This window comes from Ranitomeya variabilis, chromosome 1 (assembly GCF_051348905.1).
Source record: "Ranitomeya variabilis isolate aRanVar5 chromosome 1, aRanVar5.hap1, whole genome shotgun sequence".
Lineage (NCBI taxonomy): Eukaryota > Metazoa > Chordata > Amphibia > Anura > Dendrobatidae > Ranitomeya > Ranitomeya variabilis.
The window spans coordinates 871,423,258-871,441,101 of record NC_135232.1 but is presented as its reverse complement, the minus strand read 5'-3'; the positions used below and the strand labels follow the sequence as shown (position 1 = coordinate 871,441,101).

Here is a 17,844-nt window from a genome sequence, read left to right as displayed (position 1 = left end):
ATCCATTATTAATCCAATAGTATGAAATGGTTAATAAAACACACACACATTATTAAAATGTATTTTAATGAAATAAAGACACATGGTGTTTTAATATTTTATTAGACTCTAAATCCACCTGAAGACCCTTGTCACCTGAAATGAAGTTAAAAAAAAAACATAACAAACAATATCCCATACCTTCCGTCGTTACAGTCTTGTCCCACATTGTAAATCCATCTGAAGGGGTTAAATCATTTTACACCCAGGAGCTCTGCTAATGCAGCTGTGCTTCTGACTGTAAAACTTGGTGAATTAATGGAATGCAGGGGAATGTACTGTAGTTACCTCGAGTCACGGTGATGCGCCCTCTGCTGGATGAACTCATATGAACTCGAGCGTGGGAAAATATTCTGAAAAGTTCCCAGGCTTGAGTTCATATGAGTTCATCCAGCAGAGGGAGCATCACAGCAACTCGAGGTAACTACAGTACATTCCCCTGCATTCCATTCATTCACCCACCAAGTTTTACAGTCAGGAGCACAGCTACATTAGCAGAGCTCCTGGGTGTAAAATGATTTAACCCCTTCAGATGGATTTACAGCGTGGGACAAGACTGTAATGACGGAAGGTATGGGATATTGTTGTTTGTTTTTTTAACTTTATTTCAGGTGACAAGGGTCTTCAGGTGGATTAAGAGTCTAATAAAATATTAAAACACCATGTGTCTTTATTTCGCTAAAATACTTTTTAATAGTGTGAGTGTGAGTGTGAGTGTGAGTGTGTGTGTTTTCCAGTAGAAAAAATGTGAAGTTTTAATCGACCCACATCACTGCGTGACGTTTCGGCTCCATGAGCCTTTTTCAAGCAGTGGGTGTTAACACTAGTTGTGCTTATATAGAGACAATTTGAACTAATTTGCATATTACAATTGCCATTAACTTCACATTTTTTCTACTGGAAAGTCTTGGAGTGCTGCCTTTTTTTTACTACTTTTGTATACATCTTGGATAGATGAGTGGACCATTCTGTCCGGGGGGCCAGGCACCCACCATTGGTGAGCATTGTGCTGTTCCATTTTTTCCCTATCAATTTATGTCCGGAAATTTTTGCACATATTATCTTTTTTCAATTGTTTGCCATTTTTTGCTTTACAAGCCATTTTTCTGTTCCATGGAGGGAAACACCATGGAGCTAGGAGTGTTTAAATATACACCTGAGGAAGAGGAGCGAATCCTTGGGGGCATTCAAGGTGAAGCTTGCTTTAAGACACCGTCCGTATTGGAACTGAAACGCAAGTATGAAAGTGATATCAAACGTACCATAAATCTACAACTACATGATGACGACTTTGGGGCAGTATTATAAAGAGGGCAAAATCCCTAGAGGGTTGAGATCAGGTATACGCCCTAACCTATTCCAAGGTAATACAGCATATTGTGCACGATTTGTCATGATCTCTAACAAGTATGCGATGGACACAATATTGCTAAATATTGACTTTTTACAAACTGAGATAAAAAAATTACAATTAAATATTGGAGAATCTGAAAGCAAAATACAAGCATTAATAACGGCGGAAGAATGGAATATATTTAAAGAAAAAGTTGATAAAGAGGGCATTAAGCTGCGTAATGACTTGGAAGAGATCAAAAGGAAAAAGTGGAACAGAGACTTAGAGGACTATGAAACGGGTCAAATATATGCATGGCAGAAAGAAAATATTAAACCTGTTTGGAAAAAGAAAGGTGGTTTTTGGAACAATCAGCAATGTGGTGATAATAACCACCTGACTAATAATGACATTATTTCCCATAGACCAGGACAATACTATGGAGGGACAATCAAACGCAAGAGGAGAGGAGGCAAGCGCCACCACCGGTCCCAAAAAAAGACCAGAAAAGAACAGAACACAACCACAGAGACAAGCAGCATCCAAGAAGAGGGATCAGAACTCGTGATCAATATTTCTACTAAGGTATTAACCCCTCCACAGGTCTCAATCCTGAGCAAAGGACTGTCGTTTGCACCGTGTGCACATACTAATTGGTTCGACCTACAGATAGATCTGGAGAGATTTTTTAGATCTATAAAATTAAAAGAGTGGTTCCAGAACAGGAATGTAGAAAATAAAGTAGGATGTGGTGAATTCAATTCCAATAACATGAAATTGAGGAATAAAAGTGACTTCACACCACCTACTAGTTCCACAATTATAGATGCATTTGAGAGAGTTGTAAGAAAGGAGATAGAAGAAATTAGAAATGGAGCGTTAAACCAATTCAAACACCCCAATATAACAAAAGAGGAATTTGAGGCCTTGAAGGAACTTGTCCATGATGACGACATCATAATCAAACCTGCCGACAAAAGGTGGTACTGTCGTCATCATGGACAAGTCCAAATATATAGCAGAAATAAATCGACAATTGGGGGATGTAAATGTCTATAAAAAACTAGAGAATGATCCCAAGTTTAAAATAATGGGGGAAATTAATAAATATTTGCAAGAAGCCCTGAACAATAAAATTATAGACCAGGAACTAATGGGAGTACTTGTCCATAGAATTTCCAAGAACCCCTGTACTGTACATAACCCCAAAAATCCACAAGTCATTGGTCGATCCTCCGGGGCGACCCATAGTGGCTGGTGTGGATTCACTATTTAGTAGAATAGGAACTTTCCTAGACAAAGTCCTTAACCCAATTGCAAAAAATTCAAAATCCTACATTAAAGATACCACAGACTTTCTAAACAAACTGGAATCTATAAAATTAGAGGATAATGTCATTCTGGCATCTTTCGATGTCATCTCACTACACCTCAATAGATCACAACTCGGGAATAAGAGCAGTTGATAAAAAATTGAACACAACTGAGAACCCCTGAGGGTAAAATATTCATAATTAAATTGTTAGAAATAATTTTGAGGCGGAGCTACTTCCTGTTTGGGGATACCTTTTATGCTCAAAGAGGTACAGCTATGGGGGCCAATATGGCCCCTGCTTATGCAAACCTTGTAATGAGTGCCTTGGAGGAGGACGTCGTCTATGTGTCCCACCACTTCCGGCATGTTCTGGTGTGGTGGAGATACATAGATGATGTCTTCCTCCTATGGAAAGGCACGGAAGAAGAATTGAATAGTTTTCATCGGTTCCTGAATGGGGTTGATGACACTATTAAATTTACGTTAAATTTTTCCAGGTCAGAGATACAATTTCTAGATGTATCTGTAATACAGAACGAGAAAAAAATTGACAACTACGCTATATGTCAAAAAGACAGATAAGAATAATCTTTTAACTTATGACAGTCAACACCCACGCAGTATGGTAAGGTCTATACCCCTTAGTCAACTCCTAAGAGTGCGTAGGATTGTTAAAGAGGATAAAGAGATGGAGGGAGTCATTGATACCCTGGTTAAAAAATTTTTGGACAGAAAATATCCACAAGAAATAATCAATATTGCAAAAATGCAAGGCCTCTAAAAAAGATCGTAAAGACCTCTTGGGAAAGAACAATCGAGGCAAAAAAATATTAACCAGGGTACCTTGTGTGATGACATACTCTGAGGAAAGCGGAGCCATAGCAAAAGTCATCAGGAAACATTGGGGGATGTTAGACAATTGCTTACCAGGAATTAAAGAACTTAGGGAGCCCCCCACTGTTTTCATACCGTAGGGGCAAGAATATTAAAGATTTTGTGGTCAAAGCAGACATTGGTCCCCTAAGAAACCTCAGTCAGACTACGATCACAGGTATAACTCAAAAAGGTTGCTTTCCGTGCCTGTCCTGTGTAAATTGTTCATATATATTAAAAAGGTCCCACATTTAAACATCCGGACACTAATAAGGTATACACAATCAAACAATATTTGACATGTAATTCTGACCATGTAATCTATTTATTAGAATGTCCCTGTAAACTGTGGTATACAGGTCCTTCTCAAAAAATTAGCATATAGTGTTAAATTTCATTATTTACCATAATGTAATGATTACAATTAAACTTTCATATATTATAGATTCATTATCCACCAACTGAAATTTGTCAGGTCTTTTATTGTTTTAATACTGATGATTTTGGCCTACAACTCCTGATAACCCAAAAAACCTGTCTCAATAAATTAGCATATCAAGAAAAGGTTCTCTAAACGACCTATTACCCTAATCTTCTGAATCAACTAATTAACTCTAAACACATGCAAAAGATACCTGAGGCTTTTAAAAACTCCCTGCCTGGTTCATTACTCAAAACCCCCATCATGGTTAAGACTAGCGACCTGACAGATGTCAAGAAGGCCATCATTGACACCCTCAAGCAAGAGGGTAAGACCCAGAAAGAAATTTCTCAACAAATAGGCTGTTCCCAGAGTGCTGTATTAAGGTACCTCAATGGTAAGTCTGTTGGAAGGAAACAATGTGGCAGAAAACGCTGTACAACGAGAAGAGGTGACCGGACCCTGAGGAAGATTGTGGAGAAGGACCGATTCCAGACCTTGGGGAACCTGAGGAAGCAGTGGACTGAGTCTGGTGTGGAAACATCCAGAGCCACCGTGCACAGGCGCGTGCAGGAAATGGGCTACAGGTGCCGCATTCCCCAGGTAAAGCCACTTTTGAACCAGAAACAGCGGCAGAAGTGCCTGACCTGGGCTACAGAGAAGCAGCTCTGGACTGTTGCTAAGTGGTCCCAAGTACTTTTTTCTGATGAAAGCAAATTTTGCATGTCATTCGGAAATCAAGGTGCCAGAGTCTGGAGGAAGACTGGGGAGAAGGAAATGCCAAAATGCCTGAAGTCCAGTGTCAAGTACCCACAGTCAGTGATGGTGTGGGGTGCCATGTCAGCTGCTGGTGTTGGTCCACTGTGTTTCATCAAGGGCAGGGTCAATGCAGCTAGCTATCAGGAGATTTTGGAGCACTTCATGCTTCCATCGGCTGAAATGCTTTATGGAGATGAAGATTTCATTTTTCAGCACGACCTGGCACCTGCTCACAGTGCCAAAACCACTGGTAAATGGTTTACTGACCATGGTATTACTGTGCTCAATTGGCCTGCCAACTCTCCTGACCTGAACCCCATAGAGAATCTGTGGGATATTGTGAAGAGAAAGTTGAGAGACGCAAGACCCAACACTCTGGATGAGCTTAAGGCCGCTATTGAAGCATCCTGGGCCTCCATAACATCTCAGCAGTGTCACAGGCTGATTGCCTCCATGCCACGCCGCATTGAAGCAGTCATTTCTGCCAAAGGATTCCCGACCAAGTATTGAGTGCATAACTGAACATTATTATTTGATGGTTTTTTTGTTTGTTATTAAAAAACACTTTTATTTGATTGGACGGGTGAAATATGCTAATTTATTGAGACAGGTTTTTTGGGTTATCAGGAGTTGTAGGCCAAAATCATCAGTATTAAAACAATAAAAGACCTGACAAATTTCAGTTGGTGGATAATGAATCTATAATATATGAAAGTTTAATTGTAATCATTACATTATGGTAAATAATGAAATTTAACACTATATGCTAATTTTTTGAGAAGGACCTGTATAGGTGAAACGACCTGTGAGCTGAAAACACGCATAAATAACCATCGGCACTCGATCAGAAAGAAACGATTAGATCTCCCGGTCTCTAAACACTTTATGGAATTTAAACACACAGAAAAAGATCTTAAAGTCAGAATAATAGATAGGGTCCCCATACAGAGAAGGGGAGGAGACAGGGTATGCCTCTTAAAAAAATTGGAACTTAAATGGATTTATGAGTTGAATACTCTAAAACCGAAAGGACTGAACGTAGAATTTAAAATCCAGTCGGGTATGAGAATGAACCCCTATGATAGACCCTTGAACTTGATGTATATTGGCTCCTTGTTGTTTTTTTTTTTTTAGGTTTGTAACACTATGCATGGGTACTCATTGCATTGGGTACTTTGCATACCGTAATGATTTTAATTCTCTGTTGTCATTCTATAGATTCCCGTATGACCAGTGGGCCCTGTATGTTCCCTTACCTGCCACCGGATGGAGCATCCACATGGAGGAATGAAAAAATCTTTTTCCTTAGAAAAAATAAATAAATAAATAAATAGTTCTTTACCCATTTTATTTTTATTTATCTTTCTCTGAAAATCCTGAACTATTTACTTTTTTGATTCAAGTTTTTTGTCACAAGTGTCGACCAATGGCAATGGTTCTTTTTTCCTATAATAAAAATCACAGCATATAAAAAGCAGCAACGGCTGTCAGACTTTTACTTATTTATATGGTACTTTAATGTGTTCACTTTTTTGCTTCTCTAAAGGGTGATGTCATGGCCTGGAGAGGCTGTGCATCAACTTGGAGAAGCATAGACGAATGGAGATAGTCTGAATAAGGCGTTCGTCCGTTGTGTCTGAGTGAAACTGCATCCATCTAGCCAGTTACCAAGTAAGGAACATGCATATTCCTGCATGTCAAAATATGCAGCTTAAACGTAACTTTTTAATAACTCTGTACAAAAAGAAGACGCTACTGCGTTGTGACATGACCGCTATAGAGGTCTATATAGCTAAAGATGGCGCTGCGGCGCTGACAAAATGGTAGTGCGCATGCGCTACTAAAACGAAAGTACATTGGAACTCTCATTGGCTGACACTCTGTGACACAGCAATTAGACATTTAGACATGCGCAATACACTTAGATGAACGCCGGTAATGGCGAAAGCAGAGTCCTCCATGTGGTATCGCTGGACTGTGGCAAGGTGAGGGTTACAATAAGATTAATATAATTACAATATACACCAATGGGATTATCTATGAATGAAATAAGAAACTAGCAGATCATGCGATTTTATAAGCAATAATCGGTATTAGTCTTACCGGTAATTATGTTTCCAGGAGTCCATACTGACAGCACATTGGAGGACGTCCTTCTCCTCCTTGCAGGGACAGGAAACACACGAGTTTAAATATCCGGCTCCACCCTCTAATCCTCAGTGTTGTAGCAAGAACCAATCATGGAATCATGCAAATAAAATATTTTTAATGACAGAATTATAATACAAAATAGTATATAGGCACAAATCCGAATATACCTGAGAATATTACACGTATGGGGGGGGAACTACCGGTGCTGTCAGTATGGACTCCTGGAAACATAATTACCGGTAAGACTAATACCGATTTTCCAGGACGTCCCTACTGACAGCACATTGGAGAGTACCAAAGGACCTCCTCAGGGTGGGATTACTGCTTGGAGGACTTTCCTCCCAAAAGCCGTGTGCTGACCGGATGTAACATCAAGTTTATAGTGTTTACAAAAAGTGTCAGCCCTGGCCCATGTTGCGGCGTTACAGATCTGTTCTACAGAAGCTCCTGCACGCTCCGCCCAGGAGGCGGACACCTCACGGGTAGAGTGAGCTTTTAAGCCTAAAGGAGGGGACATACCTTCTGACTGATAGGCATCTGTGATCACCTCTGTGATCCAACGAGAAATTAAGGCCTTAGAAGCCTTCTTCCCCTTATTCTTTCCCCCAAACAGAATAAAGAGGTTTGGATCAGTACGCCAAGATTCTGTGGCCTTTAGGTAATCCAAAACCCCTTGTCTAACGTCTAGCGAGTGGAGGACCCTCTCTTTCTCATTAGCAGGGTTATTACAAAATGAAGGGAGAATTACTTCCTGATTCCTGTTTTTAATAGAGGCTACTTACGGGACAAAGGCTGGATCTAATCTCAGAATTAGACTGTCATCCCTGATCTGTAGATAAGGATCTCTGATACATAGAGCCTGAATCTCTCCAACTCTCTTGGCTGTAGTTATCGCCACTAAAAAAGCGGTTTTACGAGTGAGAGTAGAAATAGGCATACTATCCCCCGAAGAATAAACTCCTTTACATAGTGCCCTAAGAACAAAGTTAAGGTCCCAGGATGGTGATAGTTGCCTAATAGTGGGACGCATTCTCTGAGTGGCCCGAATAAACCTTATTATCCATGGGTGAGATGCCAAAGGATAGTCCAGGAATGAGCTTAGCGCAGACACCTGGACTTTCAATGTGCTGGGTCGAAGACCCAAGTTAAACCCTTTTTGTAAAAAGTCCAAGATACCAGGGATGTCCAGGGAACCTGATACAACATTGGACCTGCCACCTTCTAAACAAAAACGCTTCCAGATTTTCTGGTAAATGGCTGAGGTAACGGGTTTTCTACTACCCTGGATGGTAGATATGACCTGGTCTGACAAGCCTTTTGACTTCAGGATGTCCCTTTCAGGATCCAGGCTGAAAGACGGAGTTTGCTTGGGTCTGGGTGATACACTGGACCTTGATGGATGACTCTCCCCTTGATAGGTAATTCGACTGGGTCGTCGACTGCTAATGATCCCAACACCGGGAACCAGCTTCTTCTCGGCCAAAACGGGACGATCAAGATGACCATTGCCTGATCCTCCTTGATCTTCCGAAGTACAGCTGGAATTAGTGCCAGGGGTGGGAATGCATATGACAGCGGTTGGTCCCATTGCTGACTCAGGGCATCCACCCCTTCTGGTAGATCCGAGGGGTTCAGGGAGAAGAATTTTGGAGTCTTCGCGTTCCTCCTGCTCGCGAATAGGTCGATGTTGGGGGTTCCCCATCTGCGACATAATTTTTGGAAGATGCTTTGTTCCAATTCCCACTCTGTTGGACACAGATTCCGTCTGCTTAGGTAATCTGCTATCACATTTTGGGATCCTTCTAGATGGATAGCTGTAATGGATAGCACATTGTCCTCTGCCCACCTGAAGATCATCTCTGCTAGATCCTGCAGTGGTTGATAATTTGGACCTCCCTGATGGTTTAGGAATGAGACTGTTGTTACATTGTCGGAAAAGATTCTTACGTGCCGATCTGAGAGTATGGGCTGATTGTGCTTCAATGCTTGCCATACGGCGTAGAGCTCTCTGAAGTTGGATGATCTGCTTCTTATGCTTTCTGGCCACTTGCCTTGCAAGATTCTGCCCTGCAGATGAGCTCCCCAGCCCCAAGCGCTGGCGTCCGTAGTGATAACTACGTAAGGAGAGGTGACCCATAGAACTCCCACCTCTAAGTTCTCTGATCGTGTCCACCAGACGAGAGATCTTCTCGTTAGACTGTTCAGTCTCAATGGAGCCTCTAGGGAAGACTGGCGGCGATCCCAAGCTGACAAGATCTGCTTCTGTAGATGTCTTGAGTGAGACTGCGCCCACCTGACGGATGGTATGCAGGCTGTCATAAGGCCTAGAACCTTCATAGCTATTCTTATGGTAACTCGATGTTCCAATAGATACCGGACCAGAGTCTGAATTATCCTTCTCTTGACTTCGGGTAGTAATGATATTCTGCGTCTGGAATCCAGGTGCACCCCCAGGAAGGTTTTCTTTCGTTCTGGTAGAAGATCGGATTTCTGCCAGTTCAGTACCCAGCCGAGATACTCCATCAGTGCGATAGTCCGCTCTCTGTGATCTTCCAGGAGCTTTACGGAATCTGCCACAAGAAGGAAATCGTCCAGGTACGGGATTATTATGATGCCTTGTTTCCTCAGGAAGGCCACCATCTCTGATACAAGTTTGGTAAAAACGCGAGGAGCGGAAGCCAGACCGAAGGGGAGGCCCTGAAACTGATAGTGGCAGGTCCGGGTTGGCAGAGCTACAGCAAATCTCAGCAGGTTCTGAGATGAGGGATGTACTGGGACCTGGTAATAGGCCCTTTTTAGGTCGATAGTACACATGACCGCATTTTGGTTTATAAGCGGAATTGCTGACCGAATGGATTCCATGCGGAACCTTCTGTATCTCACCCATGCATTCAGAGGCTTTAGATTTATTATTGTGCGGGTGTCGCCTGATGGCCGCGTGACCGTGAACAGGGAAGAGTAGTGGCCTTTCCCCAACTCTGACTGGGGGACAGGAATTATTACTTCTGTCCTGAGCATGTCCTGTAGGTCTTTTAGTATAGCCGAATCTGATTGGACTACCGTAGGTGTAATGTATCGTTCTGGGGGAGGTGAATAAAGTTCTATGCTGTAACCTCCGGAAACGGTACTGAGAATCCACTGATTCTGAGTAATCTGGGCCCAATTCTCTGCGAACATATGGAGCCTCCCCCCAATGTGAGTGGCGTCATAAAGATTTATTTTTATAGGATGGGCTAAAGAAAGATCCCCTGTTCCTATTACTCTGTCCACGGGAGCCTCTGAAGGATCCTCTGCTGGACCGACCCTGACTTTCAGGATCGAACTGCTTTCTGGAGAAGAAACCTCTCCGAAAGGGCTGTGAACGTTTAGGTTTGTCCTCCGGAAAACCTTTCTTTTTATCGGACGCTGACTCGAGGATAGAGTCCAAAGCCGGTCCAAACACCCTCTGTCCTGAAAACGGAATAGAGCAGAGTTTGGATTTGGAAGCATTGTCACCAGACCATGACCTAAGCCAGACCGCCCTCCTAGCTGCATTAGATAGTGAGCTATTACGGGCTGAAAATCTGACTGATTCAGCCGTCATATCAGATAAGAAGGCCATTGCAGACTTCATTATGGGAAAGGAGTGCAGAATATCAGCTCTGGGGGTCTTATTGGATAACTGCTCTTCTAACTTCCCCATCCATAAGTACATAGACCTGGCCACCGAAGTGGCTGCTATGTTAGTTCTAATCAAAGCTGCAGAAGCCTCCCAGGCCCTTTTAAGAAGGATGTCAGCCTTCCTATCCATAGGGTCACGAAGACTGGAGGAGTCTTCGAAGGGTATCGCAGTCTTTTTAGTGACCTTTGCTACGGGAATGTCAATTTTAGGGATCTCTTCCCATAGCTTGACTTCCTCCGGATCGAACGGCAGGCGACTTTTGAAGTCACGAGATAGCACTAATCGGCGCTCAGCCTCCTTCCATTCTTCTAGGACCATAGCTTTTATATGATTACTAATGGGAAACACAGTCAGGTTTCGTGCCACGAGTCCCCCGAACATCAAGTCCTGCCTGGACTGTGGTTTAGAAGTATCTTCGATTTGCATCGTATTTCTAACAGCCTGGACAAGTTCATCTGTCTCCTCGGACTGGAAGAGATACTTCCTGGCTCTGTCCTGGTTTTCTACGGGAATTTCTCCTTCCTCTTCTGATAGTGAATCCCTGAGCTCGGAACCTTCATCAGAAGAATACTCTGGCTCCCCCTGGACTTCCTCCTTCCTGGCGCGCTTGCGACCAGTTATGGGACTGGCAGGCCGAGAATGCGAAAGGCTGGATATAGAAGCCTGCACCTCTTCCCGTATAAGGGATCTCATCTCAGAGAACATTGATGACTGCTCATCCTTCATAACTTTAGACGTACAGGTGGCACAGAGAGTCTTGCCATGGGAGTCTGGGAGTTTAGTATGGCATACAGGACATCTGATGCTCTTCATTGTGGCCTTCCCAGATTTTTTGGCTGTAGCCGGGGGAGCAGCGGGGTTTCCCTTATCCTAAACAATATAAGATAGGGAGTAATAGGCTAGAGGGAGCGAGGAGCTTAGATAATTCAAAGGGTGTACTGCCCAGGGCAGGCTTACCCCTTCCTCGTCGTTTCTGTCTTCCATAGCCGGTTCCTGAGGCAGACGATACCGCTCCTGATGCAGGTGCTGGACACTAACACCGAAGCGACCGCTCTGACAGCGTTCTCCAGTTGGAGCGTCTGCTTTCCCTGCTCATAGAACGCCACCGGAAGTGACGTTTCGCCGGCTCCTTGAGACCGGAAGTGACGCGGCTCCCCAGAACCCGGAAGTGCCGACTGGCTGTAGCGTCTCCTGACCGCGCGCTCTGCCGGATAGAGGCTGCCTGGATCGTCGCCGCGTCCTGAACCGAGAGCCCCCCCGAGAGCGGTTCACTCCCGGAGCATCGTCCCACTCCGGGCCTCTGGGGTAGAGGGACTCCCCTCCGGGGAGTTTCGACCCTGAGCCACTTGACAGGGGGAAGGATTGGAGGACCGCTCGATCCCCCTGAGCTCAGTAAGCTGCTGCTTCTCTACGTGTGTCCCTCCATGCAGGGACAGGAAAAACACTGAGGATTAGAGGGTGGAGCCGGATATTTAAACTCGTGTGTTTCCTGTCCCTGCAAGGAGGAGAAGGACGTCCTCCAATGTGCTGTCAGTAGGGACGTCCTGGAAATAGCACTTTTATAAGTATGAAGACTGCACTAAAGATATATAATATGCACTTTATAGAAAATTGTACAATCACTTGTTTATGTATGTATTAATGGCTATTGTAATATGCAAATTAGTTCAAATTGTCTCTATATAAGCACAACTATTGTTAACACCCACTGCTTGAAAAAGGCTCATGGAGCCGAAACGTCGCGCAGTGATGTGGGTCGATTAAAACTTCACATTTTTTCTACTGGAAAGTCTTGGAGTGCTGCCTTCTTTTTACTACTTTTGTATGTGTATGTATGTATGTATGTATGTATGTATGTATGTATGTATGTATGTATGTATGTATGTATGTATGTATGTATGTATGTATGTATGTATGTATGTATGTATGTATATATATATATATACACACACACACACATATACATATATATATACACATATACATATATACACACATATACATATATATATATACACATATATACACATATATACACATATACATACATATACATATACATATATACATATATACACATATACACATACACACTGTATATATGTTTTTAAGAATATTTGAGCCGATGGATCCATGATATGTCCATTTTGCAAGCCTGCGAGGAAGAAAAAACAAAAAAACGCCGTACGGAAGCCATACGGATGACACACGGATAAATTTGTGCATAAAAATCGCATCCTCGCATTGAATACAGAACAGTGTTTTGGGACAATTAAAAACGGACCGTATTTACTTACGCCTAGTGTGACGCCGGCCTAACTGTGCCACTAGATTTTCTCATGTTGGCTCTTAGGACACCTATTACATGGGCAGATGTTTTGCCTCCTTTAGCGCCATTTAACTCGGGCAAACATCAGCACCATGTGAAGCCAATTTATCGTTCGTGTGCTTGAACTTTCTCATACAATGCCTTTACATGCCTGTTTACAGGGGCCATATGCAATCATTTTGGATCAGTGGACATGTTTAGATAATCAAGAACCAATGTTTGCATGAAGGAGTTCTTCCACCTGATCTGTAGCCTCTGTACCTGCATGTCCTGGGAACTGCCAATATTTAATTCACAGAGTAGCCATACGGTACATTTGTGAAGAACTAAGAGCTATGCATTAAAAACCGGAAAGACTAAGCGTATGGTTGATGGATACACAAAAAGCATACTCAAAAAAAAAAAAAAAAAAAAAAAAAGGAGGATGATGTCTGCCAATGACAAGACGTACAGACTGCTTACAAGGAAGTGCAATTTGCTTTCACTTTTTCCAGAATGGTAAATGGAGCTGTGAAATCTGAGATACAAGGCAGATATTGGGTATTAAAAAATATATATTTCTTAAAATTCCACATCGCCAACACTAATGAAGTTACCAAAGTCCAGCAAAAACTAAATGAAAAGCCACTGAAATCATGGGCACCTAATAGATACTTGCCTGAAATAATGTACATTTATACGAGTGTACAGTAATATTCCACTCAACATACGGGCACTAATACCTAAACGTTATACATTTATGAGGCAATAATGTCTGAAAGTATTAAACTATAAAATTCCACAAACTACAAACATCACTACAGGCACAGCTCTCCACATAGCCCATGGTAGGCTTCAGACCACTGTTAAGGTTTCGGATTGTGTACCCTTCATCGATATTCCAGAACTTAGGTGGTATGAACCCACACTAGAGCTGTGCTGTTTACATACCTCGTGTGTCTACTGGCTACTACACCACGTTCCAAATTATTATGCAAATTGGTTTCAAGTGTCATGAAGATGTAATTATTTATTTTTCACAAACTCATGGATGGCATTGTGTGGTGGTGGAGGTGGAGGAGGAGGATGATTAAATTCCTTCATTGGGTTTCGTGTTTCGGCCGAAACCCGACTTTTAACGGTGGTCGGCCGATTTCACTCGACTCGACTTTTAAGACAGTCGGGTTTCACAAAACCCGACTCGACCCTAAAAAACTAAAGGTCGCTCAACCCTAGTCTTGTATACTGATGAGTGTCATACAAACCTGGATACCGATGGATGGAGTAGTGGATGGCCACCATGTTCCAACAAGTTTGTGATGTCTGCAAGGAGGTGGCGGAGTCAAGTTTTGGGACGCAATATTTGGAAGACTGCTAGTAGGCCCCTTTTGGGTCCCCGTGGAGTGAAAATGACTGAATACTATGTTCCATGTTACAAAAAGAACAGTGCCATACCGTAGCAAAATCATCTTCACGAATGACAACGCACCATCTCATACTGCAAAGAATACCACAGAGTCATGGGCTGCTATGGGCATAAAGGGAGAAAAATCCATGGGTGACAATTTTCAGCTCTTTCCAACCTATAAAATATTTGGAAACTTAAAATAAAAAAGTGATAGGAAAGCTGTAGAGGGCCTTTTAACAGATATTGAATTAGCATCCAGAAGTTTCACCTGTCCTTTCGGCTACATACATATGTAGGGATGCTCGGAGGTTAAAACTACAAAGGTCTGGAACCGCTACAGGCATCTGCTTTTTCCCTTTAAAATTAGGCTACTTGCGGGTTTTGTTTTTTTTATTGCTATAGGGTTTGTTTGTTTTATTGCTATAGTTTTTAGTACGTCAAGGTTTAAGGAAAGCGGCTTTATTTGTGGCAATTCCTGCTATTTGGCTTTGACAACTTAAACGTTACAATCATGAAAGGCACGAAAAACCTATGTGCGGATTTTACTTGTAGATTTTAGGCATAAGTGCAATTCTACAGAGAAAATCTCAGCTCACCCGCAAGAAAAATTGACATGTTGCAAGCTGACGTCATAACCCATCGACAGACGCCCAAAAAAAAAATAAATCAGTGAGAAGAACTTTAGTTTAAAAAAAACCAACCAATCTTTCACTGTATTCTGACGTACTATGAAAATTAAAAAAAATAAAATAAATAAATCTGAAAATAAGGATTAAGAAAATGATTCCTAGCCCTCTGACTGTAGCTAAAGGTACTAGTGGTGCTCCATCAGTACAAGTACCAGCTATAACTGCTGCTGGCAGTGCCACTCTCCCTAGGGTGCCTCTGGGTCCCACTGCTGAAACCCATAGCAATAGTTGTTCTAATTGGGGGCATGCAGAATCCCATTATTGGGGACACTCTGTCAGGAGAGGTTTACATGCATCTGTGTGCCACCTAGTGGTCGTGATGTGTACTGCAGCCTGTCACTACTATGTACTGACTCTATAGGAAAGTGGAGCCCATGATGAGTGGAAGTGACACCTCGGGAGGAGGGGGCCGAGCGCTCTGCGCCCACTAACAGGGGGACAATCCCTGGGGGGACTCGGCACAGACCACACGGACATATGGCAAAATGAATGAAGCAGAATATGTCCTGCACCATGGAGTGTGGGGGCAGCAGCACAGGGCTGGGGTCTTGTACCATCTGCGTGGAGCAGGCAGTGCCCCCTATCGGTGCCACACACACACAGCAGCAGCCTGCAGACACACGGCTCCCATCCTGCACACACTGCCTGTCATTCAGTGCCTGTCTCCTGCACTCACCCATGCTCGTGCTGCTGCCACCCCCGGTCCCTGGGTCGCTCCGCTGGTAGGTGGGCTCTGCCTCCCGCTGCTTGTGGAGGGGATCTCTGGGGACCCTGGCGACACCCGGCGCTAATACTCGAGTCACCGCGAGAGCTGCGGAGCTCCCAGGTTCTGTGCTGAGGAGGGGCGGGGCTTGGGCTGTGAGCGCGCCTGCGCACTACCCAGGTACAGGGGCCAGCTTCAGCCCCACCCTGCTGTTCAGCAGCTGCCATGGCTATAGGCACGGCTGGAGCACGGCAGTGCACGCAGCGGGCTTTATAGAGCTCAGGGCTCAGACGCCCCCATGCATTGGTTTGTATGGAAAGTGCCATGCAGGACTGCTGAGAGCTTGTCATGTGCCCCTTCACACTGGTACATGGAGGGTGACGTCTGTAAAATGTGCTGGTGAAAAGACATTGGTTTCACTGACAGGAGATGCCAAACCATGGGGGGCCGAAACCAGCTGTACTGTGGAATTACCGCGGTTTTTGTGCGGATTCCTATTGAGGAGCAGGTGTAAACCGCTGTGGAATCCGCACAAAGAATTGGCATGCTGCGGAATATAAACCGCTCTGTTTCCGCACGGAATCTTCCTCAGCATGTGCACTGCGGATTTTGATTTACATGGTACTGTACAACGCATGGAAAGCTGCTGCAGATCCGCAGCAAAATCTGCAGCGTGTGCACATAGCCTAAGTCTCACCAGACTTAGCTTGCACTATACCTAGCAGCCTACCAGATGATTGCAGGTTCAAGTCCCCTAAGGGGACTATTCAGGGTCGGACTGGCCTGGCGGGGTAGCGGGTAAATGCCCGGTGGGTCGCGGGGGCCCTTTAAAAATGCGGGCTCTTTAAAAGCGCATCCAAAGTTTTTGCAGTGTCGCGCGCACGTACCATGATACCTCAGGCTCTGACCGCGACGACGCTGGCTCCCTCACTGTTGCCACAGGATAAGGACCTTGGCGTTCTTTGTGGGCGGTGACACGCACCGCGCGCTCTGTTAGTGACGCTGCGGCTGCGCTCTCTCCCAGCTCCCGCTGTGTGGTGAGTAGAAGTAGTCGGTCGGTGACTAACTTCACTCTGCTCTCCCGGCTCCTGCTGTCCTGCCGCTATGTGAGTGAGTTGTGACTCTGTGAATGAGCATGCGGCATAAAGTTTTAAGAAGGGGATTATAACTTCTTTAAATTTGTTGACCTGGGGGCGGAGCTTGCCAATTATGGCCCACTGCCCTAAGTGCAGAATGCATCTTGCTGGAATGAAGGGGGGGGGGGTAGAGGGAGGAAGTAAGGGACTGATTAAAAGGGGAGGTGATGTAGGGGAAATGACCTGTAGGGGAAGTGACCTAGGACCGGGGGGGGGGAGGAGGGGCTGAAGGGGGATAAAAAGGACGCAGGGAGGAGCCGTGATCCTCTTTCGCTCCCAGGACGACCGGACATCAAGCTCTCCCACCACGCAGGCACCTCTTACCTGACATGGACATGATCTCCAGGCGGCTGCCAGCGCTCACCCCCCAGGATGGTTAGAAAGCATTGCAGAAGCTATCCTGGGGGTGGGCGGTGGTGGCAGTAGCATGGAGTCCTACGTGCCGGCTGGTGGGGCAGGTACGGGGTACAGGAGTGAGGGCAATTCAGGGTCCCGTAGGAGGAGGGCAGGGGGTTCCACCGCGAGCAGCTGCAGGAGGAGTGCGCCGGTGAGCAGGCATCAGGCGGCGGATGCTGCAGGCTCCGCAGAGCGGGAGAGGCAGATCCGACGTCGCAAGCGGCCGGGGGTGTGAGCTTTTCCCCCCCGTGGCCGGGCAGGAGAACCGGGACACATGGGCGGCGCCATCTTGCTTCTGGGGTCCTTCTCAAAGGCCCCCAGGAAGCAGGCTGCCCGACGCAGCGCCTGTTGAAAATAGGCAGAATTTTGTGTTGTCCACCGAGATGCCCGTGGGGGAAGAGGGGGGGAGGAGACCAGCACGGAGGACTAGGCCCCCCGAAAGGCTGTCATTGGAGATGCCGGTAAGGGGGCAACAGCGCAGGGCAAGGAGTCCTTCAAGGGAGCAGGGGGCAAGAGATAGCAGAAGGCGACGGCCCAGAGCTGTGAGCACTCCCAGGCAGGCAGGGCCCCACGTCAGGTTGCAGAGCCAGAGCCACCAGTAAAAAACCCAGGGCAGAGCCAGGCAGGCGATTAGAAGTAGGGACAGCGCGGC

The 17,844-nt window shown here is 44.9% G+C and overlaps 1 protein-coding gene across 3 annotated transcripts in view; it reads right to left on the bottom strand.

Annotated features, from left to right (window-relative positions):
- RAP1GDS1 (Rap1 GTPase-GDP dissociation stimulator 1) overlaps nucleotides 1-15,903 on the bottom strand; it is a 136,015-nt gene extending 120,112 nt beyond the window's left edge. For 2 of the 3 annotated variants that reach the window (XM_077277413.1, XM_077277421.1), the window contains exon 1: nucleotides 15,634-15,903. In XM_077277413.1, coding sequence (XP_077133528.1) covers nucleotides 15,634-15,637 — 4 coding nt within the window. In that variant the 5' untranslated portion in view covers nucleotides 15,638-15,903. The remainder of the gene's footprint in view (nucleotides 1-15,633) is intronic. The other variant, XM_077277428.1, reaches the window with a different exon arrangement.
- Between the last annotated feature and the right edge of the window lie 1,941 nt (nucleotides 15,904-17,844).